General features: G+C 38.5%; 1 protein-coding gene across 1 annotated transcript in view; it reads left to right on the top strand.

Moving 5' to 3' along the window:
• The first annotated feature begins 953 nt into the window (after positions 1-953).
• The window catches only part of ZSWIM5 (zinc finger SWIM-type containing 5), a 194,543-nt gene continuing 167,996 nt past the window's right edge, over positions 954-27,500 (top strand). The window contains exon 1 of the mRNA XM_041738512.1: positions 954-1,748. Within this exon, the coding sequence (XP_041594446.1) occupies positions 1,154-1,748 (595 nt within the window). The 5' untranslated portion in view covers positions 954-1,153. The remainder of the gene's footprint in view (positions 1,749-27,500) is intronic.

Raw genomic sequence — 27,500 nt, 5'->3', positions numbered from 1 at the left:
AAAATGTGTACAATTGGGATCCCTGGGTGGCGCAGCGGTTTGGCGCCTGCCTTTGGCCCAGGGCGCGATCCTGGAGACCCCAGGATTGAATCCCACGTTGGGCTTCCGGTGCATGGAGCCTGCTTCTCCCTCTGCCTATGTCTCGGCCTCTCTCTCTCTCTCTCTCTCTGTGACTATCATAAATAAATAAAAAATTTTAAAAATGTGTACAATTTGTTGTAATTGTCGTAATACAGAGGTGTAAAAAACTGAGCCAAGTGAGAAAAACATCAAAGACCTAATTTAGACTGGAGGCAGAGGATCAGAGAATTCTACCAAAAACACACACAGAAATTGTTTTCTTTCCTAGGGTGCAAGGTGCTAAACCCGCCAAAACCTGGGAGGGTGCAGCCGCCCGGGCGGTGAGACCTTGGCGTCCCACTGTCCAGGCACCGGCCGGTGCAGCTTTGATCGGCTCTGGAGGGGACCGCCGACTTCATCCTACGTCACTGCGGCGTGAGGAAAGTTTACATCACTCGAACTTACCGGTTTTTTTCCCCGGTGTCTTCCCAGCATCTTTCTGCCGGCTCCTCTGCTCGGCGGTCTCCTGTCATTACTTCTACCACAGCAGCCTGGTTTCGAACTTTCTCTCAGCCTGTGCCCGGCAAGCCTAGAAGTTCGCGGAGGCGGCTCCTCGGAGGGCTCCCGGCCCGGCCATTTCTCTTGGCCCCACAGTCCAGCCCTCCTCCTGGCCGGGCGGCAGGTGGGCTCGTGGCGCGCCGGTCGGCCGCTGCGCGCGGCGCTCCTCGCCCCTAGGTGGCCGTCGGCCCCGCGCAAGCGCTCGGCGCGCGTTCTGGGCTGTCTGCGCCTGGCGCGCGCCACCAGCCGGCGCTCGCTCCCGCCCCCTCTCGCGCCCGTGGCGGCCCGGACGGCGCGCGCCGCCTCACGCTAGTCCTGAGGCCGCCCTCGTCGGCGCTTGCGGCGCGCGCACCGGGCCGGCCCAGGCTCCCCACTCGGGCCGGCCGGCTCGCGGGGTTGCTCGCCCCGCCCCCCGGCGCCGCAGTTGGGCGCTTGCGCGGGGCGCGTGGCCGTGGCCGGGGTCTCCGCCGCAGTCGGTGCCGCCGCCGCCGCCGCCGCCGCCGCCGCCTCCGCCTCAGTCAGTCAGTTCCCAGCAATGGCGGAAGGAGGTGAGCGAGAGGAGCTGCTCTCGCCGTCGCCGGTCTCTCCGGCTAAGCGCCTGTGCTCGTGGCCCAGCCCGCAGGCTCACCACCCTCGCGGTTCGCCCGGGGCGGCCAGCGGCGGGGTGGGGGGCGTCGGCGGCAGCTGCCTGGCCCCCGGGGCCCGCCCCCACCTGCAGCCGGAGTCCCTGCTGGACTGCGCCGCCAAGACGGTGGCGGAAAAGTGGGCGTACGAGAGGGTGGAGGAGCGCTTCGAGCGGATCCCGGAGCCCGTGCAGCGCCGCATCGTCTACTGGTCCTTCCCGCGGAATGAGCGGGAGATCTGCATGTACTCCAGTTTCCAGTACCGCGGCGGCCCCGGCGCTGGAGCGCTTGGCGGCGCCGCGGGGGCTTCGCCGGCCGAGGAGGGGCCGCCGCCGCCCCCCGGGGCCGCCGCTCCGACCAGCTCCGCCCCCGGGGCCGCCGCGGCGGGGTCATCCCCCGGGCTGGGCACAGCGGCCGGAGCGGCGGGCGGCGGCGGCGAGGGGCTGCCGTTCCGCCGGGGCATCCGTCTGCTGGACAGCGGCTCGGTGGAGAACGTGCTGCAAGTCGGTAGGTGCTCGCCCGGCTCCTCTCTGGTGCCTGGCCTTCTTTTCCGCAGGTGCCTTCTCTCTGCCGGAGCCCGGGGCCGAGATTCAGGCTTTCTGTCCAACTCTTGTTCCCATGCCGAAGGACACAGTAGTCACATAAAAAACTTTTCTCAACATTTCATTCAGGTCCACTGCTGCTCTTTCCCCCACTGGCCCTCTACCCCATTTCTTTTTGTTCGAAGAGCAAATAGATCTCTCTTTTCTTTTTTTACTCTTTATTCTACACTCCATACCAAAGGCAAAAGGATGGAAAGGAATGCCTCTTTGGATGCAATAATTTCAGAAATGCGTTTTTAAAATTTTAAGTTTGGAGAGAAGAAAATTCTTAGTGAATCTGGAGCAAGCAGCCTTACAGGGAATGTTTGAGGGACAGGCTGTCAAAGGCAATCTGTAGATTTAGCAGATTGAAGCTGGGTATAATTAACTTTAAAATTGGAAAAAAAAATGCTGTGCATTTCAGACAATTAAAATTATCTGCCTTAATTTTTTTTTTTTCCCTTGGACCAGTGGTACTTGGGAATCTAGGCTGCGGACTTAACAATAACCGAAGATGGAAATGTGACAGCTCTCTTCTCTACACCCCCACCCAAGGAAAAAAAAAAGCCACACAATCTGGAGTGGGGGTGGGGTCTGTCTTCCTTGTCAGACTAGGGTAAATCAAAAACTGGTTACGTTGGGTTTTTCAAATGCTTCTCATTTAATGAGTCTTCGGATTTGCTTTTGTTTTTATCTTTTTTGGTTGTGGAAAAGTGAAAAATGATTTCTTTTACTCCTCCGGATCGTCTAGTCAATTTGTTAATCCTACTAAATACACAGATACAGTAGAAGACTTGAATAGTGGAATAGGGAGAAAGGGGAAAAATGACATTGTTTAACATTGAATTGATGTGTAGAAAATTAAAACACTGAATTTTTTTTTCTATTTGGGTTATTGTAACATTCTGGAAGTGCATATTATGCATTTTATTGCCCTGTATATGCTCATATTTATTGAAAAAATATTGATTTTTGAAAGGAGTTGGAGAAGGGTTGTTTTTAGAATTAAACAAGCACTGGAACACATACACAGGCACGCCAGACATCTAGCTTTCTTTCCCCCAGGTAAAACTAATATATTTGAAAAAAATTTTTTTTGAAGAGTGGTGCATTGTGGTGTTTCATATAAAGCAATCTACTTCTGGTTATTGAGAATCATTGAATCCTCTGTTTCTTTTTAAACAACAGTATATCACAATTTGTTTTGCAAATGTGAAATGTAAATTTATCTAAATTCATCCTGTGTCAGAAAACAGTGACAGTGGATTGAGAAAGTTTTCTTTGGAAAAGGCTAGCTTGTCCTTTGTGCATTTGTGTTTTTGAAAGAATGAGTTGAATAATCAGATAATTAAAGTGTTCAGCTTTAGTACTAAATATTAAAAATATGAAGGTGAATGTCTATTAGTCTGTAAACTTTGTATGAGTTTTGATCAGCTTTTATAATTCTTGTTTAAAATATTTTAAATAGAAAAATGTCAATTTAAGCGGTCTTTTTATAGTAAGGGATGGACTTGAAAGAATTTTCAAACTTGAGAGGGCAAATGAGCTACAGGAAGAGTTTTAAAAGGGTGTATATCTTTTAAGTGACTATAATGTCAAATTCCAAATGAAATCAGATTTTGTGGATGATCCAGGTCATGTTTAAATCAGGTATTTTTCTTTCATGATATGACAGTTGGCATGCTTATTGGGGTAATGAGCTCTTGGATGGGAATTGTGAGGTCTGGAGAAAAGACACATAAGCACATTTTCTGATTCTCACTGTGGATTTCATAGATGAAGGTAGGAGAATGAATTATGACTTTTAGATAATGCTATTTGAGAACTGTGAGCTGTGTAATCTTTATTTTTCTTATCTTCATTTATGCTAATGAGTGTGAAAGAGAAGGGTATTCTATTCTGTAGCATTTTGAGTTCTGTATGTTGGCATGAATCACCTTTTTTTTTGAATCACCTTTTAATACGTGACATTAAGACTCATCTCTCATCTCTTAAAAATGTGAGTATGTGACTTAATCTAGATGATAGGCTTTATAAAAGTATTGCCAAGAGATGAGTGAGAAAGTGATTTGTATATAGGAAGATAGTAATCATGTTCTTCAGTTTATAACTTAAACTCAATTTAATTGCTCAGTGGTGCTAATTTTAAAATGCCACATATTTCCTTGCTGTTTGTAAACCAGAGTCATAACCTCAGAATTGGGAAGTTATTGAAGGCTGATGGTTTAGAAAGGAAAGGAGATTAGGGTATGTTTATAGCAATATCCTTTTAAGGAAAGAATTCATAAGGGTATTTAAATGGAGAAAATAAAATACCTCAAAATTTTAAAAAACCAAATTTTTAAAAATGAAGAGAACAGCACAACACAAAACAAAAATTTTGAAGGAAAATAGACAATAACAAAAAGACATGTGGAAAGAGTAGGTATATTACATTCTGTAACTTCTGATTACTTTCCACATGGAATCTGGTAATGGGAAGTAATGGACTTACTGAAAAGCAAGTACTGTGTAGAAAACATCAAATTTTGAATCAGAACTGAAACTTCCCCAGCTTGATATAAACAAATGGGAGAACTATAGGTTGTTATCCTCAAAGGATACATTTCTTCTACATAACAGTAGAATCAGAAGTATTGTTCCTTTTAAAAAAGGGAAAATTGTAAATTAGTCTTTTCATGGACATCTGTAAATTTAAAGCTGTGTGAATAGACTTATAGTCTGATCTCTCAGTATTATGACGGTAATAGAGTTCAGATGTTTTAGGTATTTGCTTTCTAACCTGTTTAAGAAGCCCATGGAAATTAGCAGTAGTATAAACTTCGGAAAAAAATACTTATTTAGGAGTCTGCAGATGGTATAAGAATGGAATAATTATAATTTACTAATAGTTTAAGATGTTGACCCTTTTTTGCAACTCATATTTTAAATTAATTTATCTGTGTTTGGTAAAACTTAAAGTAGGTTTGTGTCTTCTCAGGGAAATCTGGATTAATTTAGGGGAAAGAAGCATTAACATGACTAAGAAGAAGTACCCAGGGGTCTTTAGGTGGTCTGACAATGCTCTATGTCTAAACCTAGGTTGTAGTTGTTGGATATCCACCTTATACTAATTCCTTTTGCTGTTCAGTTCCTTTTGCTCAATTGGAATGTATAATTTGAAAGAATTTTCTAACTTAAGGAGACAGATGAGGTACCGGAAAATTTTTAAAAGGGTATATATTTTGTAAGTGACTATAATGTCAAATTCCAAATGAAATCAGATTTTGTGGGTGATCCAGGACATTTGTCTATTATATCTCAACTAAATGCTGTTAAAAATAAATGCAATTGTGCTTTTTTTTTTTTAAACATTAACGGTTTTTCTTTCTTAAGTGCAGAAATGTTTATTTGGATATTTAGATTTTTAAAAAATTAGATGGGCTTTCTGTGCTGGTATATCTTAGCTATATAAATTATATATTAGTATATATATCTTATGTATATTATATATATTTATATATTGTAATTTATGTATTTACCCAGAAATTTTCACAGATTATGACTGTTGACTTTGACAGAACCCCATGTTTTTTTAGTCCATACAGTTTCTAGCAAGTGTAATTTGTCCTTGGATAGTCTTCCAAGATTAGAGCCCCAATGCTAATGTACTACCTTATATGGAAAAAGTATAATTACAAAGACAATAATTAAAAGATCCATATCAGAAAATTATTCATAGCTTAAATAACAAGTAAAAAGCTTATAATTATGAGTACTTGTATATTATCAATGAACTTCTATGAAATTTTTCTATAGCATAACTTTTGTGAAGTACATTGTGACAAGTATTACTGTTGATTTTTTTTTTTTTTAAGATTTTATTTATTCACTCAGGAGAGAGACAGAGAGAGAGAGGCATAGACACAGGCAGAGGGAGAAGCAGGCTTCATGCAGGGAACCCGACATGGGACTTGATCCTGGGTCTCCAGGATCACACCCTGAACTGAAGGCGGCGCTAAAACCGCTGAGCTACCCAGGCTGCCCACTGTTGTTGATTTTTATGTATAATTTGTTTTGATCTGTATTGGGGGGGAACAAAAAATACCCTCACCTAAAAAGCTTTGTAGCATTGTGTTTTTAAGTTAGAATAGCTATTAAAATAATAATAAAACTTCATGTGGGGAAACAATGAATTTATATTTAAGCTGTTCCAGCACAGAAGGTAGCCGCATGCCTTTAGGGGGTAAGTGGTAACATTTTTTAGAGTAGAAACTTACCAAGTTTTAAAACCACACTAGGGATCCCTGGGTGGCGCAGCGGTTTGGCGCCTGCCTTTGGCCCAGGGCGCGATCCTGGAGACCCGGGATCGAATCCCACGTCAGGCTCCCGGTGCATGGAGCCTGCTTCTCCCTCTACCTGTGTCTCTGCCTCTCTCTCTATCTCTCTGTGACTATCATAAATAAATAAAAATTAAAAAAAAAAATAAAACCACACTAGTTCTTTTTAAGCAGTAATTTCTATCTTTCTACCTCCCTCCCAATGCACCATACATACATCTTAATATTTAATGAATGTTTGTTGAATAGTGAAGGTTAAGAATGACTTCTCAGTGTTATAAAACTTAAAAAAAAAGTAGTGAAGCTGGATTTTAGTATTCATGTGGTATTAGAAGACTATGGGAAGACTTCATACTTGTGCATATTAATAAATTGATAGCATTAAGTAGTGTGAAATGTTACATGTGTGTATCTTCTGTGTTGACCATCTGTTTTGTGTGAAGAATGGTGACTTATTTTCTTCAAATGAAAGCTTTAGATAAATTCTTACTGAAGGTGATTTTCTCAAAGATAGAGCTTTAGATTAAAAAAATTTATTTAAATTCTAGTTAATTAACATACAGCGCAATATTGGTTTCAGGAGTAGAATTCAGTGATTAGAGCTTTGGATTTGAAAGATAATGAATAAACTAAAGATAGTGGATTTTATTTTAGAGATTATCTCCATTTTAGGAATTAAAAAAATACATTATTGAAGTTGAGTACAAACTCTAAAATTTTGAAGTGAAAGGGCTGGAAATTTACTTATGCCTATGTGAAACAATTTCATTTATGTTGTTTCAACAATGGCTATTAAAAATCAAGACTTAACTATCAGTATTCTATTATGGTGATGGTTATATAAATATATGTAAATATGTTAAAATATATAGAACTGTACCCAAACAGTCAAGTTTACTGTATTATACCTTAGAGAATAACTTCTAAAAATCAAAGCATTAATATGTCAGTAAATTAATGAATGAATACAAAAGTGATACTGAAATGCTGTATTAGTTTCCTATGGCTGCTGTAATAAAGTGCCACAAACTGTGTGGCTTAAAACAACACATATTTATTGGCTTACAATTCTGGAGGCCAGAAGTCTGAAATCAAGATGTGGCACAGCCATACTCCCTCTGAAACCTATAGGAGAGTTCTTCCTTGCTTTTTCCTAGCTTCTGGGGGTTTGCTGGCATTCCTTGGCACGTAACTCTAATCTCTGCCTTTGTTGTCACATGGCATTCTTGCTATGTGTCTCTATCTTCACATGGCCATTTTATAAGGATAGCAGTCATATTGGATTAGGGGCCCACCCTACTCCAGTATGACCTCATTTTAACTAATTACATGTGCAGTGACCCTATTTCCAACTAAGGTCACATTCTGAGGTGCTGGGGGTTAGGAACTTCAACATACCATTTTTAGAGGGACATAATTCAATTCATAACAGCTTCTCATACTTATTTCTTATTGTATAACAGTTTCATGTGAATTTTAAACTTTTTTACGTTGGATATGGCTTAAATTAGAAATCACATTCATTTTATTAGGTAAACATTACTTCAATTTAATTGATTTGATTTGCATGATTGATATTATTTAGTATTTTTAGTACATGTGGAACTTTTTTGACAAGTAGGTGGTTATTTAAAGGTTAAACCTGCCATTTTTTTATAAATGATGACTGCAATACAGCACTCGGTATATATACATGGATGAACAGATTACTGTAGGAGTTTTTTTTGTCTTTGGAAATAGGTAACCCTGAAAGCATATGAACCTTGTTTTACTCTGTTTCCAAATCCAAGTTAATATGGCTTAGAATTAGTGTTTGATATTAGACTACAACTCATTCCAGATCACTTTTCTGTATATTTTCTACCTTCTAGCTTATTTATAGGCTTGTTTCTTTCCTGATACAGGCAGTATGTTTCTTGGCCTTATTTATGTATTTATTTATTTATTTATTTTTAAATTTTCATTTATTTATTTATGATAGTCACAGAGAGAGAGAGAGAGAGAGAGAGAGAGGCAGAGACACAGGCAGAGGGAGAAGCAGGCTCCATGCACCGGGAGCCCGACGTGGGATTTGATCCTGGGGTCTCCAGGATCGCGCCCTGGGCCAAAGGCAGGCGCCAAACCGTTGCGCCACCCAGGGATCCCTCTTGGCCTCTTTTAGCTTATTGAACTAGTATGCCAGGGAAATTACACTCATTTTAATACTAGCTTTAGCATTATGTTATCATCTGCTAACTTACTGTTACTTTTTATAATCATATGTAGCCAACTGATTAATTTTTGGTTTTCAGCATTGAAAACATTTTTTTACCCCCTTAGAATGCATAATGTGACATGCCCTATGTTGGTGTTCAGTAAATGTTCCTTAAATAAACGAGTAAATTGTTAAATATTTATTTATTTAGATTTTATTTGTTCATGAGAGATACAGAAAGAGAGGTAGAGACATAGGTAGAGGGAGAAGCAGGTTCCAAGTAGGAAGCCCGATGTGGGGGGACTTGACCTGGGGCTCTGGGATCATGCCCTGAGCCAAAGGCAGATGCTCAACTGCTGAGCCACCCAAGCGTCCCAAATGATTTTTTAATATTTATGTAATATGGACATATCTCTTCATTGATTTATATGTAATGGGAGCCTAGGAGATATATTGGCATTTTGTAATTTCTGGGTGTGTCTGATTTTTAAAACATTAGATAGATTAAAAAATACCCTTGAGGGATCCCTGGGTGGCGCAGCGGTTTGGCGCCTGCCTTTGGCCCAGGGCGCGATCCTGGAGACCCGGGATCGAATCCCACATCAGGCTCCCGGTGCATGGAGCCTGCTTCTCCCTCCGCCTGTGTCTCTGCCTCTCTCTCTCTCTCTCTCTGTGACTATCATAAATAAATAAAAAATTTAAAAAAAATTAAAAAAAATACCCTTGAAACTTATTATTAACTAGTTCTTGATTCACTCATTGAATTTTTTAAAAGATTTTATTTATTTTAGAGAGAGTGTGTATGTGAGAGTGGGGACACGGGCAGAGGGAAAGGGAGAGAGAAAAATCCCAAGCAGACTCAGTGCTGAGGTTGGAGCTTGATGTGGGGGCTTGATTCCATGACTCTGAGATCATGACCTGAGCTGAAATTAGAGTCTGATGCTTAACTGACTGAGCCCCTCATTCATTGAATATTTAGTCACTTGTTTTGTGTAAGTCTCAATAAATAACTGTTTACCTGCTTTTAGTGGACCTCATTCCAAAATATTTTCCTACGTTAGAATAGAAACCCAAGGTGGACACTAAAGCCTAAGTGTCTAAGGACTACATTATGTTGACATTTTTTGTAGGTAAGTGGTTATAAACTGAGTGGGTACTTGACTCTACGATTCTCTACGAAACCTGTTTTGGAAGTTTTATGTGTATATGTTTTTTGGTCATTTGCTTGTTTCCCATTAAAACTGATGAATGTGGTATACAGGCAGATTAACATTGTTACTTTATTTAATAATGGGCTATTGAATCAAAAGATAAAATACCCTTAATCTTAGTGCTTTTCTTGCTTTAAGAACAGTTATTTGTATACTTATTATCATTTAGTCCTTAGGGAAATGCAAATTACAACCAGAGAGATATTACTACATACATACACACTAGTATAGCTAAAAGTAATGCTATACTAGTGCTAACAAGGATGTGGAGCAACTCTCTTACCTTGTTGGTAGGGATGCTAAATGATACAGTCACTTTGAAAAACAGTTTCATATTAAGTTAATAATATACTTAATGATAAGATTCAGCAACCCTATTCCTAGATATTTACTTAGAGAAGTGAAAATATCTGTTCATAAAAAGACTTGAATATTCAGAGCAGTTTATTTCAGAATAGCCCTAAACTGGAAATATTCCAAATGTCTATAGGTTGTGTAAATAGATAAATTGTATATCCATACAATGGACTACTATTCAGCAATAAGAAAGAACAAAGTATTGATAGCCTAGAAACATGAATGAGTCTAAAAAGCATTATGCTGAATAAAAGAACCTAGACCAAAAAGAGTACCTACAACATAGTTCCATGTATATGAAATTTTAGAAAGCAGAAGCTATTGTGACATAAAGTAGTTGCTAGGGTCCAGGGTAAGGTATGAGGAAACTTTTTTGGGTGATGGAAATGTTCTATGTCATGATCATGGTAGTGGTTGCATGACTGCACTTACTTATCAAAACTTACTGAATTTTGTATACTTAAAACTGGTAAATTTTATTGAATGTGAATTATGCTCCAAAAATTTGATTTTAAAGGAAAGAATAGTGAGTTTCACATTAAAATCACCTGGGGAGATTTTTTTAAAGACAGTGTCCATCCAGAACTCACCCCAAATTAATTGAGAATGAAGACTCAGCTTCAGAATTTTAAAAAAGGTAAAAAAAAAAAAAAAAAAAAAAAAAAGGTCCTAAATTGTTTTGTACAGCCAAGTTGAAACACTGCTATAGAAAAATAATTATCGTTATTAGTGTTACCAGTGTTTTTAAACTTACTGTGGGCAGTCAAAACATTATGTAATACATATTACAAAAATGCTATGGACCATGTCATCTTTCTTACCTATCTTTAGTTTTATTAATGGATTTCAAGGAAAATTATTCTCTTACCACTTAAAGAAAGTGTGCCTGTGTTTTGGAAAGGTCTTATGCAAAAATATCTAAATTCTTTGTCTTATCACCATCAAAAGACATTTGTCTGAATGTAATACCAACATATAATTTTCTAAATGTTTGTTCATTTACTCATTTTTGAAATTTATATTTAACATTTTTAATGTTCTGTACCAAATAGAACATAATTTCTATACTTGAGTACATAATTTAGGATACACATGTAAAATAGCATTTAACATAATATTTCATAATAATAGAGGTAGTTACTATGGGGCAAAAAGTAGGAAGTGATTAACAGAAGAAATGGGGACAGCTGGATGTATTGTATTTTGATATAATTCTAAGATATAGTTCTAATTATAAAAAACATTAAAATTATGTCTAATATTATTATAAAGTTTGAAAACACAATTTATTGCTTATAAGTTAGATTAACCCTTCATGAAATTTCTTCTGTATTGACATTGCTATGCCCCATAATACTCTAGTCCATAATGATTCAAAGGAGTAACATTGGCAGGCAGGAAGATGATAGAAATATTGCCAGGTGTTAATCCTTTTTTCTCAGAATAAATTTTACAGATTTCTGTCTTTAGAACAGTTTTGTTACCTTCATATAATCTCTTTTTTCTCTTTGTTTTTTTAAAAAAATATTGCTTCCTTTAGGTATAAACATATGATAGAGCCAATCAACAAAATGGATTTTGGTCTATCCATTCATTATCAATGGTCTGTAAACAACAGGGAACTGTATTAAGGCTTTGTAAGCCTTGGAGATCATTGTATTTTTCCCCTTATTCATTCAAGGTTTTATTGAATGGAAGCCTGCAGCATTAATACTTTCAGGAAAAGCCAGCCTGTCAACACCTGATAAACTGACATGACTGGCAAGTATCATGTACGTACGTTGATGTTAGCAATATAAAATTCAAACTCATGTTATGGTTCTCTATTGTGAAAAATAATCTTGTTAATTTTTTCTCTCAATATTATTTTATTCTTTGCTACCATATATATTTACATGTATCTACTTAATCTGATGTAGGATATATATTATATAATATTAAATTAATATTACTTAATATGTAGGATATATATTATATAATATTAAATATTATCTCATATGTGCAGGGACTATGCAGCTGGTAGCCTCAGAATTCTGGCTTCTCACTGTGTCTGTTTCATTACCTGTAGATGGACAGAATGATGATACCAACCATTGTTTTGAGGATAAATTATCTTTTTTTTTAAGATTTTATTGTTTGAGGGAGAATAGCGACAGACATAGGGAGAGAGTATGAGCAGGGAGGAGAGGGAGAAGCAGGGCTTCCAAGAGGTTTGGTTCCAGGATGCTGGAATCATGACCTGGGCCAGAGAATGACACTTAACCAAATAAGCCACCCAGGCACCTGTCTTTTTTTCTTTCTTTCTTTCTTTTTAGAGAGAGAGAGGGAGCATGAGCGAGCGCCCTGTGCGTACCCTTGAGTAGGGAAGAGGGTGAATGGACTGGGGAGGGGTAGAGAGGGAGAGGGAATGTTAAGCAGGCTTCATGCCCAGGGACAAGCCTGAGGTGGGGCTCCATCTCATGACCCTGATTTGAGGTCATGATCTGATCTGAAATCAAGAGTTGGACACTTAACGGCTGAATTACCCAGGTGCCCCTGAGGATAAATTAATTAATATGTTAAATATTTAGACCAGAGCCTAGCACTTATTAGTGCTATGTAAGTGTTTTCTATTATTAATATACAATTACTGAAAGTATTCTCTATTTGTTACCTTTACTTCTTCAACATTCTCCCCATATCTGAAGCCCTTTCAGTTTGACTTCTGCTTTTATTCACTGTACTATAATTGATCTCTTAAAGGTCACCAGTGACCTCATGATTGCCAAGCTTAGTCTCCTTTTTCCAGTCTTTATCCTTCATGAACTCTGTATAGAATTTTCTATAGTCTATTGTATCTTCCTCTTGAAATACTAATTAGGTTTCAGTTACTTCAACATTCTGGCTTTCTTTCTGCCTACCTTCTTTTTTTTCTTATCCCACAAAAGTAGGATGTACCTTTTTGTCCCAGGCTTTCTAATTTAGCAATCTTATTTATTTCTATAACTTTAATAATTGTTTTATGAACACGAGATATAATGTAGTGGTTTAAATTTTGTTTAAAGCAACTCTGTTCATTTTCAAATTAAATCTCAGATGGTATTCTAGTTTTTGCAGCAGAAAAATTGAGCTGTTTGGAGGATTGGGAAGGCGCCCACAACTCTATCAGCTTGGCCAGCATCTTTTTGCTTCCATCCAACACTTCCAACTAATAATGTTGGGATTTGAAGTCAGAAGGTCTGCCTTAGTTTTCTCATCTGTAAAAGTGTCAGGATTTTTGTGAGATTTTTTTTGTGAGATTTTAAATAAACTAATATTATACAGTGGAAGCACTATATAAATATCATTGTGCAAATAATATAACTATTAAATCTATGTTGTTTTTCCCTCTGGAATTCAAGATCACCATGTACATTTGCCTATTAGTTATTTCTAAATGGATAACCTCCTGGCCACTGAAAATCAACATGTCTAGTAAAGGATAAATGTCCAGAATATATTAAGAACTCCAACTTAACAACAAAAAACAGCCTGATTAAAAAATAGGTCAAAGAGTTGAATAAATACTTCTCCAGAGAAGGTATGTAGATGTCCCATAAGCACGAGAAGAAGAAATGCAAATAAAAACCACAAGGGACATCACTTCACACCCATTAGGATGTCAGATATTAAAAACACAGAAAATAACAAATGTTAGTGAGAATATGGAGAAATTGGAGCCCTTGTGCATCACTCATAGGAGTATAAAGTAGTGCAGCTGCTGTGAAAATAGTATGACAGTTTCTCAAAAATATTAAACATAAAATTATCATATCTAGCAATTCTGCTTCTGGATATAACCAAAAAATTGAGTGCAGGAACTCAAATAGGTATTTATACACTTATGTTTAACAGCAGCATTAATTTTAATAGCCAAGGGTAGAAGCAACTTAAGCGTCCATTGACAGATTAATGGATAAACAAAGTGTGGTAGATATATACAATGGAATATTATTCAGCCTTGAAAAAGGAAGAAAATCGTGATACATACTACAGCATGGTTGAACCTTGAAGGCCTTATGCTGCTTTCCAGATGTATAATCCTGGATGACAAGTTACTTAACCTCTTTGTGCTTCAATTTCTTCATCCATAAAATGGTGACACAATACTGTCTCAGAAAATTTATATCACAGTTAAATTTGATAATGTATGCAAAGTCAGCTTGGAGTTTCTTATATTATAGGGGGTTGTGATTCTTAGTTCTATTTCTCTTCTTCCCTGCCTCTTAAAAGCCTGTTCCTCCATTCTAAAAAGTGCCATTTCCTTATCTGCTTAGTTGAAATTAAATTTTCCTTCCACTTTGGTCCTATGCATTGATCAGCAGTTGTTTGATTACCTATTTTGTTCTAGACTCTGGTCTAACCATTGGAGACATGGCAGTGTTTTATTCAAACAGACTTCCTGTTTTCATGGAGCATAAATTTTAGTGAGGAGACAGCACTTTCCATTTTCAGTTTGTGTTTTAATTTGTTACAGGTATTATCTTCCCTTCCAGTCTGCAAGTGCTTCCAGGGCAAGAACTGTATCCTGCAATATGTTCAATATCCAGTACCACACCTAGTAGGTTTCATAAATGACCCCTTAAGAAGTCTTTGTGGAAATGAATTGTGAACTTGTTCATGACTTCCTTTGCCTTTTTTAAAAAAGATTGATTGATTGATTTAGAGCGAGGGAGCGAGCAAGAAAGCAAGCATACATTAGTCTGGGCAAAGGTGGAGGGAGAAGGTGAAGGAAAATCTTAAGCAGACTCTGTAGTGAATATGGAGTTGGTCACGGGGCTTGATCTCACAACTGTGAGATCATGACCTGAGTCAAAGTCAAGAGTGGGTTGCTTAACTGACTGAGCCACCTGGGTGCCCCTCTGTGACTTTCATAATCGTGATTTCCAGCACTGACTACTTTACACTTTACTCAAGTCACTTGAGGAGTTTTGGTAAAATACAGATTCTGTGCTTCTACCCTTGGAAATTCTAGTTAACTAAGATTGGAATGGGACTTAGGAATCTTTACTTTTGATAAGCTGTCCAGATTTAAACGTTTGGGAACCATTGCTCCATAGTGTTCACACTGGTTTACATAGAATGTGCATGGTAGTGTTGGTTGAATTAATTTATTGCTTCATTTATACAATAGCTTGTTCCAAATTGGATTTGGAACTTGTGGGTCAAATCAAATTAAATGGATAGACTGGATTCAGGAAAGAGTTACATGAAAACATCATTAAGCTCAGCAATACTGCAATTCGCTGATGTTAGTAAAATCACTAGTATCTATCCTTTGTTGTTTTTATTTTTATTTTTTTAAAGATTTATTTATTTGAGAGAGTGGGGAAGGGGCAGAGGGAGAAGGAGAGAGACAATCTTAAGCCTACTTCCTGCTGAGCATGGAGCCCAATGCAGGGCTTAATCCCACAATTCCACAACTCTTAAAATCATGACCTGAGTCGAAATCAACAGGATGTTTATCAGATTAAGCCACCCAGGCACCACCTTTGTTGTTTTTATTTTTTTATTTTATTTTTTATTTTTTATTTTTTTTTTCCTTTGTTGTTTTTAAATGCTAGTTCTTAAAATATTTACCCCAAAATAATTCTATACATTTTAATAGTTATGTAAGTTTTTGAAAAGGTATTGAAAAATCTAAAAGGATTTGAACAGAATTGATAAGTAATCTCTGAGGAAGTGGAATGAGTGGTGACCAAAAGGAAGTTTAGTTTAGTCTGTATTGCTTGAATCATTTTATGATGACAGCCTATTTATGTATTTCTTATATAATAAAGCAATTAAAATAAGTAACAGATAATAATATAGTTTATTCAGCTGCATTATTTTGTTTAGCATTTTTTAGCCTTTTAAGTTAACATGATTTAGAGAAATGTCATTTTACTTTTATAAACCTGATATAGATCAGGGGCTTTTAACCTGGCATCTGTAAATAGCTTTCAGGGATCCATGAATTCCTGAAATTATTTTCAGATTTTACAAATGGATATGGACATTTTTCTTTACTTTTTTTTTTTTTTTTAAGATTGATTTATTTTAGAGAGATCATGGAGGTGCAGGGGCAGCTGAAGAGGGAAAGAAAGAATATCAAGCTGACTCCCCACTGATCATGGAGCCCAAAATGGGTCTTGATCCTCAACCCTGAGATCATGACCTGTGCTGAAATCAAGAGTTGGATGCTTAACCCATTGAGCCACCCAAGTACCCTTGGATATGGACATTTTTCAAAGAAGACAGTTTATAACTTTCATTGGATACTCAAAGGGATCCATGACTCAAATAAGTTCAGGAACCGCTAATTTATGTAGAATAATCTACTTTGTTTGATAACAATTCTGCAATTAATTCTTCTATTGCTTTTGAGCCTTGATGTATATAACATGGGTGAATGTGATTCAGTAAATTTTTTTTTATTCTACCCATTTTCAGGTTATGAATGGTTTGAGACAGAGAGAGAGAGAAAAAGAGGCACAGGCAGAGGAAGAAGCAGGCTCCATGCAGGGAGCCAGACATGGGCCTCGTTCCTGTGTCTCCAGGATCATGCCCTAGGCTGAAGGTGGCGCTAAACTGCTGAGTCACCCGGGCTGCCCTGAATGGTTTATTTTCTTAAGGATTGACACAGCTCTACTATTTGCTCCTCTAGTAGTTAAATATTTCAGTTTTGGCATCTCTGACATATTCATCTTTTTCTACTAATCTAAATGCTGGTGTATACTTTTTGTTTATTTCAGAATGATGTCTTGACATTATTGTGCCACAGACAGCTGAAGTTTAAGGATTTGCACTATCTGAAATAAAGTAATAACCTATGAGGTTACTGAACAGAGTAGGCCATAGCTATTTCTTTATGGAATCTTTCTAAGGAATTGGGTTTTTTAGATTATATTTTTGGGAAGTGGACTCTGAGATTGGCTTGTGGAAGGTTTATTGAGGAACAAGACTTGTAATAGAGTAAGGGATGCAAGATTTGGAGGGCAGAGAGATTGAACTGATGGAGTTGCCTTGGAGACTTCAGTCAATCCTTTTGGGAGCTTTGGAGCTAGTATCATATTTAAGAGTTATTTGGAATTAGAGACGCCTGGGTAGCTCAGCGGTTGAGTGTCTACCTTCGGCTCAGGGCGTGATCCCAGGTCCTGGATCAAGTCCCATGTGGGGCTTCCTGCGAGGAACCTGCTTCTTCCTCTGCCTATGTCTCTGCCTTTCTCTCTGTGTCTCTTATGAATAAATAAACAAAATCTTAAAAAAAAAAAAGAGTTATTTGGAATTAGATGTGGGCTGACCTGAGGAGAGAAGGTATAACCTTGGGTGGGGTAGTTTCTGTGGTAGAGATGGAAATGAAACTACATAGTTTCCAAACTACAAGTTTCCTTTTCCAGCTGTAGGAAGTGCTTTCAGTGGATGGTTTCCAACTTTCACCTGGTTCAAATCTGCCTCAGCTACAGAGAGCTGCTTTACCTGAGATCACAGTCCTCTACAGTCAGCTTGCAAATGGCCGAACAAGTTTGGGTAAAGATTCCAGCTATTTAGCCTAACGTGGAGCTCCCTGATAGGCAGTACTTGCTCCTGGGAGTTGTACCTGATTGTCAAAGACATGCGTGTAGTTTGACTTCTTCTAGTCTTGCTTCTGCTGCCTTTGCTTCATAGGTATCAATTTCTGTTAAGTATCTTGCATCTTAAACTCCATCTCAGGGACTGCTTCCAGAGAACTCGGTCCCCTGATACAGTTTGTTGAGGAGGGTTTAGCTGCTAGACTCCTGGAGTTAGAGGAACTCTCCAGGCAGTTGGAGGAATGAATGCCTTGGTCTTGAAGGGAATATCTGGTCACTGCACTCCTTTTGCCTCTTGAATTCATTTCATATGAATTCATACCATGTGAGAACAACTCCTCAGCATTCTCTTTGGTTTCTTTTTCTGCGGACTGACTGACAATAGTTAAGATTAGTAGATGAATTAATTACAACCTCTACCACTACAGGTAGTCCCTAGGTCACAACTAATACTTACTGTCTCCCTCTAAGCTCCATTCTAGATTCTTGGCCAATATCTCCACTTGTCTAGATGCCTTACAAGGTAGGGTGACTGTTATGACTGAGGAGCCCGAGCATAGTTACCATGCCCTTTTTAGGCGTTGACCATTGTACTTGTACATTTACTGTCAAAATTGGGCAGAGAAATACCAAGAGATACCCCAGGGATAACCCAGATGCTAAATTCATCTACTCCTTTATGTTACTTTTCTGTGTGTTGGTGACTCTATGTTATTTCATAAACACCGTGTGTTGCTAAGATAGCACATTATGTAACATTAAAATCAGGTCTGTTATTTTAGTTTTAAAGATCAATTTTTTAAAAGATTTGTTTATTTATTTATATATTTATTTATGAGAAACAGAGGCAGAGACATGGGTAGAGGAAGAAGTAGGCTCCCCTGGGGAGCCTGATGTGGAACTCAATCCCAGGACCTCAGGGTTACTACCTGAGCCGAAGGCAGACGCTCAACCACTGAGCCACCTACGCATCCCTTAAAGATCAAGTATTACATTGATTTTGCTTTATTATTGTTTCTTTGATACATTATCAAGGTGGTAACTGCAGAGGTTTATAGATGTCACCTTTTGTGTTGTCCCTTGCACATATTATTAATATATTATCAGGATAATTATCAACAAAAGAACTCACACAACTTAAATTTTTATTTCTAGTATTTTAGCATAGTTTTATTTAGTAGTGAGTGGTTTTCTAGCACCTACTCCCCTTTACCTATTCACTTAGAGGTTAGAATTGAAAAATTGTAAAGGAGTTGGAGTATAATTTACTGCAGTTATCAAGCCTTGTGATAAATATGCCACTTAGCAAACCATCTAGACAAATTCACATTGCTAACTTGTGGTAAGGAAAGCAAGAAGTAAATAATAAGTAGCATTGCTAACCTCAGTAAGGAAACTTTGAGCCCATGGCTGCCTGATGAGGCCTTAAAGAGGAGAGTGTCAGCAGTGTCCCTGAAGAGACTCAGTATTTTGGAATTGGGGGCCCTCACAACAGCTGTTTCTTTTTTTTTCTTTACACTTTTAGTAAGATGTAATTCACATAACTCATGACTCACCCATTTAAAGTATAAAATTAAATGATTTTTAGTATATTTACAGATGTGGGCTACCATCACCACAGTCAATTTTAGAATATATTTTTAAAAGACTTTATTTATTTTTTTGAGAGAGCAAGAGAGAGCATGAACAGGGGGGAGAGGGAGAACCAGACTCTTTGCTGAGCAGAGAGCCCCACATGGGGCTCAGTCCCAGGACCCTGGGATTATAATATGAGCTGAAGGCAGATGCTTAACCAACTGAGCTACCCAGGCATTCCTAGAATATTTTCATCATCTCAGAAGAAACCCTGTACCCTTTAATATCACTTTCCAGCCTCCCTCCAACCCCATCCCCCAGCCCTAAGCAAATACTGCTTTCTGTCTCTATGCCTATTCTGGACATATCATATAAATAGAATCACATAGTATATAGTCTTGTGACTGGCTTTTTTCACTCAGCATTAGCTTTTCAAGGTTCATCTGTATTATAGCATGGATCAGAATTTCTTTTCTTTTTTTTAATATTTTATTTATTTATTTATTTATTTATTTATTTATTTATTTATGATAGTCACAGAGAGAGAGAGAGAGAGAGAGAGGCAGAGACACAGGCAGAGGGAGAAGTAGGCTCCATGCACCGGGAGCCCGATGTGGGATTCGATCCCGGTCTCCAGGATCGTGCCCTGGGCCAAAGGCAGGCGCTAAACTGCTGTGCCACCCAGGGATCCCAGAATTTCATTTTTTTTTATGGCTGAATAATATTCTATCATGAATACACTACATTGTTTCCATTTACTAGTTGTTATACTTTTTTAAAAAGATTTTATTTATTTATTCATGAGAGACAAAGAAAGAGAGAGAGAGAGAGGCAGAGACACAGGCAGAGGGAGAAGCAGGCTCCATGCAGGGAGCCGGACGTGGGACTCTATCCCAGGTCTCCAGGATCACACCCTGGGCTGCAGGTGGCGCTAAACTGCTGCACCAAAAGGGGTCCCCATTGTTATACTTTTAAAATATATATTTTATTTTTAAGTAATCTCTACATCCAACTTGGGGCTTGAACTTATAACCCTGAGATCAAGAGTCGAATGCTGCACTGAGTCAGCTAGGCATCCCAGTTGTTATACTTTTGAGTTTCCCTTTTTGTTATGAATAATGGTGCCATGAACATTCAGTATAAGCTTTTGTGTGGACATATATTAAAACATCTTTTGGGAATAGAATTTTTGGGTTATATGATAACTGTATGTTTAACTTCTTGAGGAACTGCCAAACTATTTTCCCAAGTGGTATACCATTTTACAATCCTACCAGCAATGTATGAGGGCTCTAGCTTCTCTACATCTTTTGCCAACGCTTACTATTATCCTGTGTTTTTTATTACTGCTATCCAAGTGGAGGTGAAGCAGTATTCATTCCATTGTGGTTGTTTTTGATATGCTTTTCATTTCCCTGATGACTAATGATGTTGAACACCTGTTTATGTGGTTATTGGTCATTTGTATATCTTCTTTGAGGAAATGACTAGATTCTTTGCCCATTTTTATTTTATTTTTTAATTTTTTTTTAAGTTTTTATTTATTTATGATAGTCACAGAGAGAGAGAGAGAGAGAGGCAGAGACACAGACAGAGGGAGAAGCAGGCTCCATGCGCCGGGAGCCTGACGTGGGATTCGATCCCGGGTCTCCAGGATCGCGCCCTGGGCCAAAGGCAGGCGCCAAACCGCTGCGCCACCCAGGGATCCCCTATTTTTTAATTTTTTAAAGACTATTTGAGAGAGAGAAAGAGCGAGAGAGCATGAGCAGGGGGAGGGGCAAAGAGAGAGGGAAAGGGATAAGCAGCCTCTCTGCTAAGCAGGGAGCCTGCCATGGGGCTCAATCCTAGGATCCTGAGATCATGACCTGAGCCAAAGTCAGATGCTTAACCCACTGAGCCACCCAGGCGCCCTGCTCATTTTTAAATTGGATCATTTGTCTTTCTGTTGTTGAGATGTTAAGAGTTTGTTACTTATTTTATTTTATTTTATTTTATTTTATTTTATTTTTTATTTTTTTTTTTAAATCACTGTATTCTGGATTTCATGTCACTACTTTTTTTTTTTTTTTTTAATTTTTTTTTTTTTTTTTTTTTTTTTTATTTATGATAGGCACAGAGAGAGAGAGAGAGGGAGAGGGAGGCAGAGATACAGGCAGAGGGAGAAGCAGGCTCCATGCACCGGGAGCCTGACGTGGGATTCGATCCCGGGTCTCCAGGATCGCGCCCCGGGCCAAAGGCAGGCGCCAAACCGCTGCGCCACCCAGGGATCCCTGTTACTTATTTTAGATACTAGACCCTTATCAGATATGCAAACATACCTCCCTGTTTTTTGTTTTTTTTTTTTTAAGATTTATTTGTTTGAGGGGTAGGGAGAGTGCAGGCAAAGGTAGAGGGAGTGGGAGGGAGAATATTCAAGCAGGCTCTGTGCTGAGTGCAGAGTCCCATGTGGGGCTCAGTCTCACAACCCTGAGCTGAAACAGAGTCTGATGCTTAACCGACTGTACTACCCAGGCACCATTCTGTTTTCTGAATTATCTTTTTACTTTACTGATAATACTTTTTGGAGCACAAAGTATTTTAATTTTGATGATAGCTCATCTGTTTTTTCCTTTGATGCTTGTTTTTTTGATGGCATGTCTAAGAAACCGTTGCCTAACACAGTCATGAAGGTTTACTTTTTTTTTTAAAGATGGGATGTTCCCATTTTTATTTTATTTTATTTTTTTATTTTATTTTTTAAAGATTTATTTATTTAATTATTCATGATAGACATAGAGAGAGAGAGCACAGACACAGGAGCAGGGAGAAGCAGGCTCCAAGCCGGCAGCCCGAAGTGGAACTCGATCCCAGGACTCCAGGATTGCGCCCTGGGCCAAAGGCAGGCGCTAAACCGCTGAGCCACCCAAGGATCCCCACGAAGGTTTACTTCTATGTTTTCTTCTAAGAGTTTTATAGTTTTAGCTCCATTTTGAGTTGATTTTTATATATGGTGTCAGAAAGGTCTTGAATTTCATTCTTCGAATGTGGCTAGCCAGTTGACCCAGCATCATATGTATTATAAAAGACTGTTCTTTCTCCATTGAATGGTTTTGGCATTTCTGTTGAAAATTAGTTGATCATAGACAGGTTTATTTCTGGACTCTCAATTTTATTTCATTGATCTATGTGTCTGTCCTTATGCTAATACTACACTGTCTTTTTTAAAAAGATTATTGATTTGAGAGAGCACACAGGAGAGAGAGGGAGAGGAAGAAGCTGACCCCCTGCTGAGCAGGGAGCACAATATGAGGCTCCATTCCTGGACCCCGGGATCATAACCTGAGCCAAAGGCAGATACCTAACCGATTGAGCCACCAGGTGCCCCTACACTGTTTTGCTTACTCTTGGTCCATAGTAAGTTTTGAAATTGAGAAGTTTGAGTTTCCTACTTTATTCTTTTTCTTTCTACAGTTTTACTGAGGTAATTGACATTTAGTATAAGTTTAAGGTGTACAATGTGATGATTTGATATATGTGTATATTGCAAAGCATCTGCCATAGAATAGAATTAGTAGTTAACACAGAATTAGTAGTTAACACATTCTTCACCTCACACAGTAACGTTTTGTTATTGTTATGGTGAGAACATTAAAGCTGTATTATAATTAACAACTTTCAAATACACAGTGTAATATTTTTAATTATAATAATCATAATGTACATTAGATTCCTGGAACTTATTCATCTTATAACTGAAAGTTTGTAGCCTTTGACTTACTTCCCCATGTCCCCCTTCTGAGCCCTTGGCAACCACCATTCTGTTCTCTGTTTCTGAGTTTGATGTTTTTTATGTTTTATTTTTTTAAAAGATTCTATTTTTAAGTAGTCTCTATACCCATGTTGGGGCTCGAACCCAAAACTCTGAGATCAAAAGCTGCATGCATGTTCTACTGATGAGTCAGCCAGGTGCCTTTATATGAATGAATTTGCTATTTTTAGATTCCACATAAAAATGAGATCACGCAGAGTTGCCTGGCTGGCTCAGTTGGAAGAACATGCCACTCTTGTTCTCAGAGTTGTAAGTTCGAGCCCCACGTTGGGTGTAGAGGTTATTTTTAAAAAATTAAATTAAAAAAAAGTGAGAACATATAGTATTCTTTTTTTTTTTAAGATTTTATATATTTATTCATGAGAGACTCAGAAAGGGGGTGGGCAGAGACACAGGCGGAGGGAGAAGCAGGCTCCATGCAAGGAGCCTGATGCGGAACTTGATCCCAGGACTCCAGGATCACGCCTTAGGCCGAAGGCAGGCGCTAAACCACTGAGGCACCCAGAGATCCCCTCTTTTTCTGTCTGACTTATTTTACCTACCATAATGCCGGTATAGCCCTTCCATGTTGTTACAAATGGTAGGATTTCCTTTATTTATGCTGAATAATATTCTTTTGTATGTATATACACAATACACAGACCACATTTTCTTTATCTATTCATACCTCGATGGGCACTTAGGTTGTGTCCATGTCTTGGCTATTGTAAATGGTGCCGTGAACGTGGGAGTGCAGATATTTCTTTCACTTCTTTGAGTCCCAGAAGTGGGATTGCTGGCTCATATGGTAGTTCAATTTCTAATTTTTTGAGGAACGTTCATACTATTTTCATAGTGGCTGTACCAATTTACAATCCTACCAATAGTGTGCCAGAGTTTCCTTTTTTCCACATCCTTGACAGCATTTGTTCTCTCTCTCATTTTTTATAGTAGCCATTCTAAAAGATATGAGATGGTATCTTATTGTAATTTTTGATTTACATTTCCCTGATGACTTTGAGCACCTTTTCATGCATGTACTTGCTGGTCGTTTGTATGTCTTCATTAGAAAAATGTCTGTTGGGATCCCTGGGTGGCGCAGCGTTTAGCGCCTGCCTTTGGCCCAGGGCACGATCCTGGAGACCCGGGATCGAATCCCACGTCGGGCTCCCGGTGCATGGAGCCTGCTTCTCCCTCTGCCTGTGTCTCTGCCTCTCTCTCTCTCTCTCTCTCTCTCTCTCTCTGTGACTATCATAAAAATAAATAAAATTAAAAAAAAATGTCTATTCATGTCCTCTCCCTATTTTTTTTTTCTCTCCCTATTTTTAAAAACTGGATTGTTTGTTTTTCTGCTATTCAGTTGTAGGAGTTCCTTGTATATGTTGGATATTAAGTCCAATCTGATATATAGTTTGCAAATATTCTCTCCCATTCTTTTTTTTTAAGACTTTATTTATTTATTCCTGAGAGAGACACACACACACACACAGAGGGGGTTGGGGGCAGAGACATAGGCAGAGGGAGAAGCAGGCTCCATGCAGGGGGCCTGACATGGGACTTGATCCCAGGTCTCCAGGATCACGTCTGAGCTAATGGCAGTGCTAAATCGCTGAGCCACCTGGGCTGCCCTATTCTCTCCTATTCTGTAGGTTGCCTTTTCATTTTGTTGATTTTCCTTTGCTGTGCAGAGTATTTTAGTTTCACTTGTTAATTGTTGCTTTTGTTGGGTAGCCCTGTTTAGCACCGCCTTCAGCCCAGGATGTGATCCTGGAGACCCAGGATCGAGTCCCACATCAGGCTCCCTGCATGGAGCCTGCTTCTCTCTCTGCCTGTGTCTGCCTCTCTCTCTCTGTGTGACTCTCATGAATAAATAAAATCTTAAAAAAAAAAAAAAGAAAAAAAATTTTTTGCTTTTGTTGTTTGTGCTTTTGATATCCAAAAGATCATTGTCAAGAAGTAGGTTAAGGAGCTTTTTCCATATATATATATATATATATATGTAACTTTTTCCATATATATATGTAACTTTTTCCATATATATATATATATATATATGTATGTAATCTGTAATGTATGTAATATATAATATATATTTATATTCCATGCCCATGTGGAGCCCAGTGTGGAGTTTGAACTCATGACCCTGAGATCAAGACGTGAGCCAAGATCAAGAGTTGGACACTTAATTGACTGAGTCACCCAGGTGCCTGTCTTTCTTTATATTTTTGTCTAGGAGTTTTATGGTTTTGGGTCTTATGTATAATTTCTTTAACGCATTTTCATTTAATTTTTGTGAGTGGTATGAGAGGTGTCCAGTTTTTCTTTTGCATGTGGGTATCCAGTTTTCCCAACACCATTATTAAAGAGACTATCATTCATTCTCCCATTGAGTATTCTTGGCTCCCTTGTCAAATATTAGTTGATCATATATATATATATATATATATATATATGCATAGGTTTATTTCTGCTTTTTGATTCAGTTCCACTGGTCTATTTTTATGCAGTACCATACTGTTTTGGTTACTTTTGTTCTTTTTCAAGATTGTTTTGCCTGTCCTGGTTCTCTTGAATTTTCATATAGATATTAGGATCAACTGTCAATTTTTGCAAAAAAAGCAAGCTGGGATTTTGATAGGAATTGCATTGAATTCTGTTGCTACTTAACAAATACCACAAACATCGTGGCTTAAAACAGCACAAATTTAATATTTTATAATTCTAGAGGTCAGAAATCTGAAATTGGTCTTGCTGGGCAAAAATCAAGTTGTTGGTCAAGTGTCAATTGATAGATAAATGGATAAAAAAGATGTAAATATGTACAATGGAATATTATTCAGCCATAAAAGATGTAATCTTGCCTTTCATAACAACATAGATGGACCTAGAGGATATTATGTTAAATGAAATAAGTTAGACAAAGAAAAATACCAAATGATTTCACTTATATGTGGAACCTAAAAAACAAAACAAACAACAGACCAAGCAAACTCTTAAATACAGATAACAAACTGGTGGTTGCCAGAGGGGAGGTGAGTGGGGGAATGGGCGAAATAGATAAAGGGGATTAAGAATTACAAACTTCTGGGATCCCTGGGTGGCGCAGTGGTTTGGCGCTTGCCTTTGGCCCAGGGCGCGATCCTGGAGACCCGGGATCGAATCCCACATCAGGCTCCCGGTGCATGGAGCCTGCTTCTCCCTCTGCCTATGTCTCTGCCTCTCTCTCTCTCTCTCTGTGACTATCATAAATTAAAAAAAAAAAATTACAAACTTCTAATTATAAAATAAATGAGTCATGGAGATGGAAAGCATAGCATAGGGAATACAGTCAGTAACAGCTGGTGACTATACTTAGAGTGGTGACCATTGAGAAATATATAGAATTGCTGAATCAATATGTTGTACACCTGAAACTAATATAACATTGTATGTTAATTATACTTTAATTAAAAAAAAAAAAGATGTTGGCAGAGCTGTGTCCCATATGCAGGATCGAGGGGAAAATCTCTTTCCATGCTTTTTTCCAGCCTCTAGAAGCCACCTACATTCCTTGGCTCATGGTTCTTTCCTCCATTTTCATAGCATACCACAGCAACCTCTGCTTCCATTGTCATATTTCTGTCTCTGACTTTAAGCCTCTTGCCTCCCTGTTATAAGGACCCTATGATTACATTGGGCCTAATCAGATAATCTGCACATTTTAGGAACCTTAATTTAATCACATCTGCAAGTCCCTTTTGCCAAGTTCTGGAGATTAAGATGTGGACATGTTTGAGTGGAGGGCATTGTTTTGTCCACCATACCATTTTAACAGTATCCAATCTTCTGATTCATGAACATGGGATCTTTTCCCATTTATTTGGGTCCTCTTTAACTTCTTTCAATAATGTTTTGTGCTTAGAAGAATACAGACCCCATACTTTCAGGGCTGAATTTACTCCTATGTGTTTTATTCTTTTTTATGCTATTTTAAGTGGAATTGTTTTCTTGATTTCATTTCTAGATTGTTCGTTGCCAGTGTGTTTAAATATAATTGATATTTTTGTATTGATCTTGTACCTCTAACCTTGTTGAACTCATTTATTATTTTTGTCAATAGAGATAATTTTTTTTCTTCCTTTCCAGTCTGGAACATGTGGACCTTATTCTTGTAGGTCACAACACTCACAAAACTCAGTGTTGTTAGTTCCGTAGAATGCATTGGACTAAGGAAGATTTCCTGCTTTTCGGTGAACTTGGAAGTGCTTTTTTAATATGCTATTATGTTATTAGGAAGTGCATTCCTAGGGAAGCAAGAGTGAGAGAAAAGGGAGTGAGACAGAGAATGAGGGAGAGATAATATAATGGTATGTTATAGAGGTGGTTACCATTTGGTATCAGGTGGCAACTGATTGCTCAGACTCCCTGAATTGCCTTATAGACAGGACAAAGACTTATCTTCCTGGCTCTTATTTCGCATTTAACAAGATTCAGTACTGGGAAGTGTTTTCCTATTAGAAGTATATTTTAGGGGTGCCCTGGGGGCTCAGTGGTTGAGATTTGCCTTCCTGGGTCTGGGGATCAAGTCCTGCATCGGGCTCCCTGCAAGGAGCCTGCTTCTCTCTCTGCCTATGTCTCTGCCTCTCTCTTTGTGTCTCTCATGCATAAATAAAAAAAAAAAATTTTAA

Source organism: Vulpes lagopus, chromosome 23, assembly GCF_018345385.1.
Source record: "Vulpes lagopus strain Blue_001 chromosome 23, ASM1834538v1, whole genome shotgun sequence".
In the NCBI taxonomy this organism is placed as follows: Eukaryota; Metazoa; Chordata; class Mammalia; order Carnivora; family Canidae; genus Vulpes; species Vulpes lagopus.
This window is presented reverse-complemented; position numbering and strand designations above follow the sequence as displayed.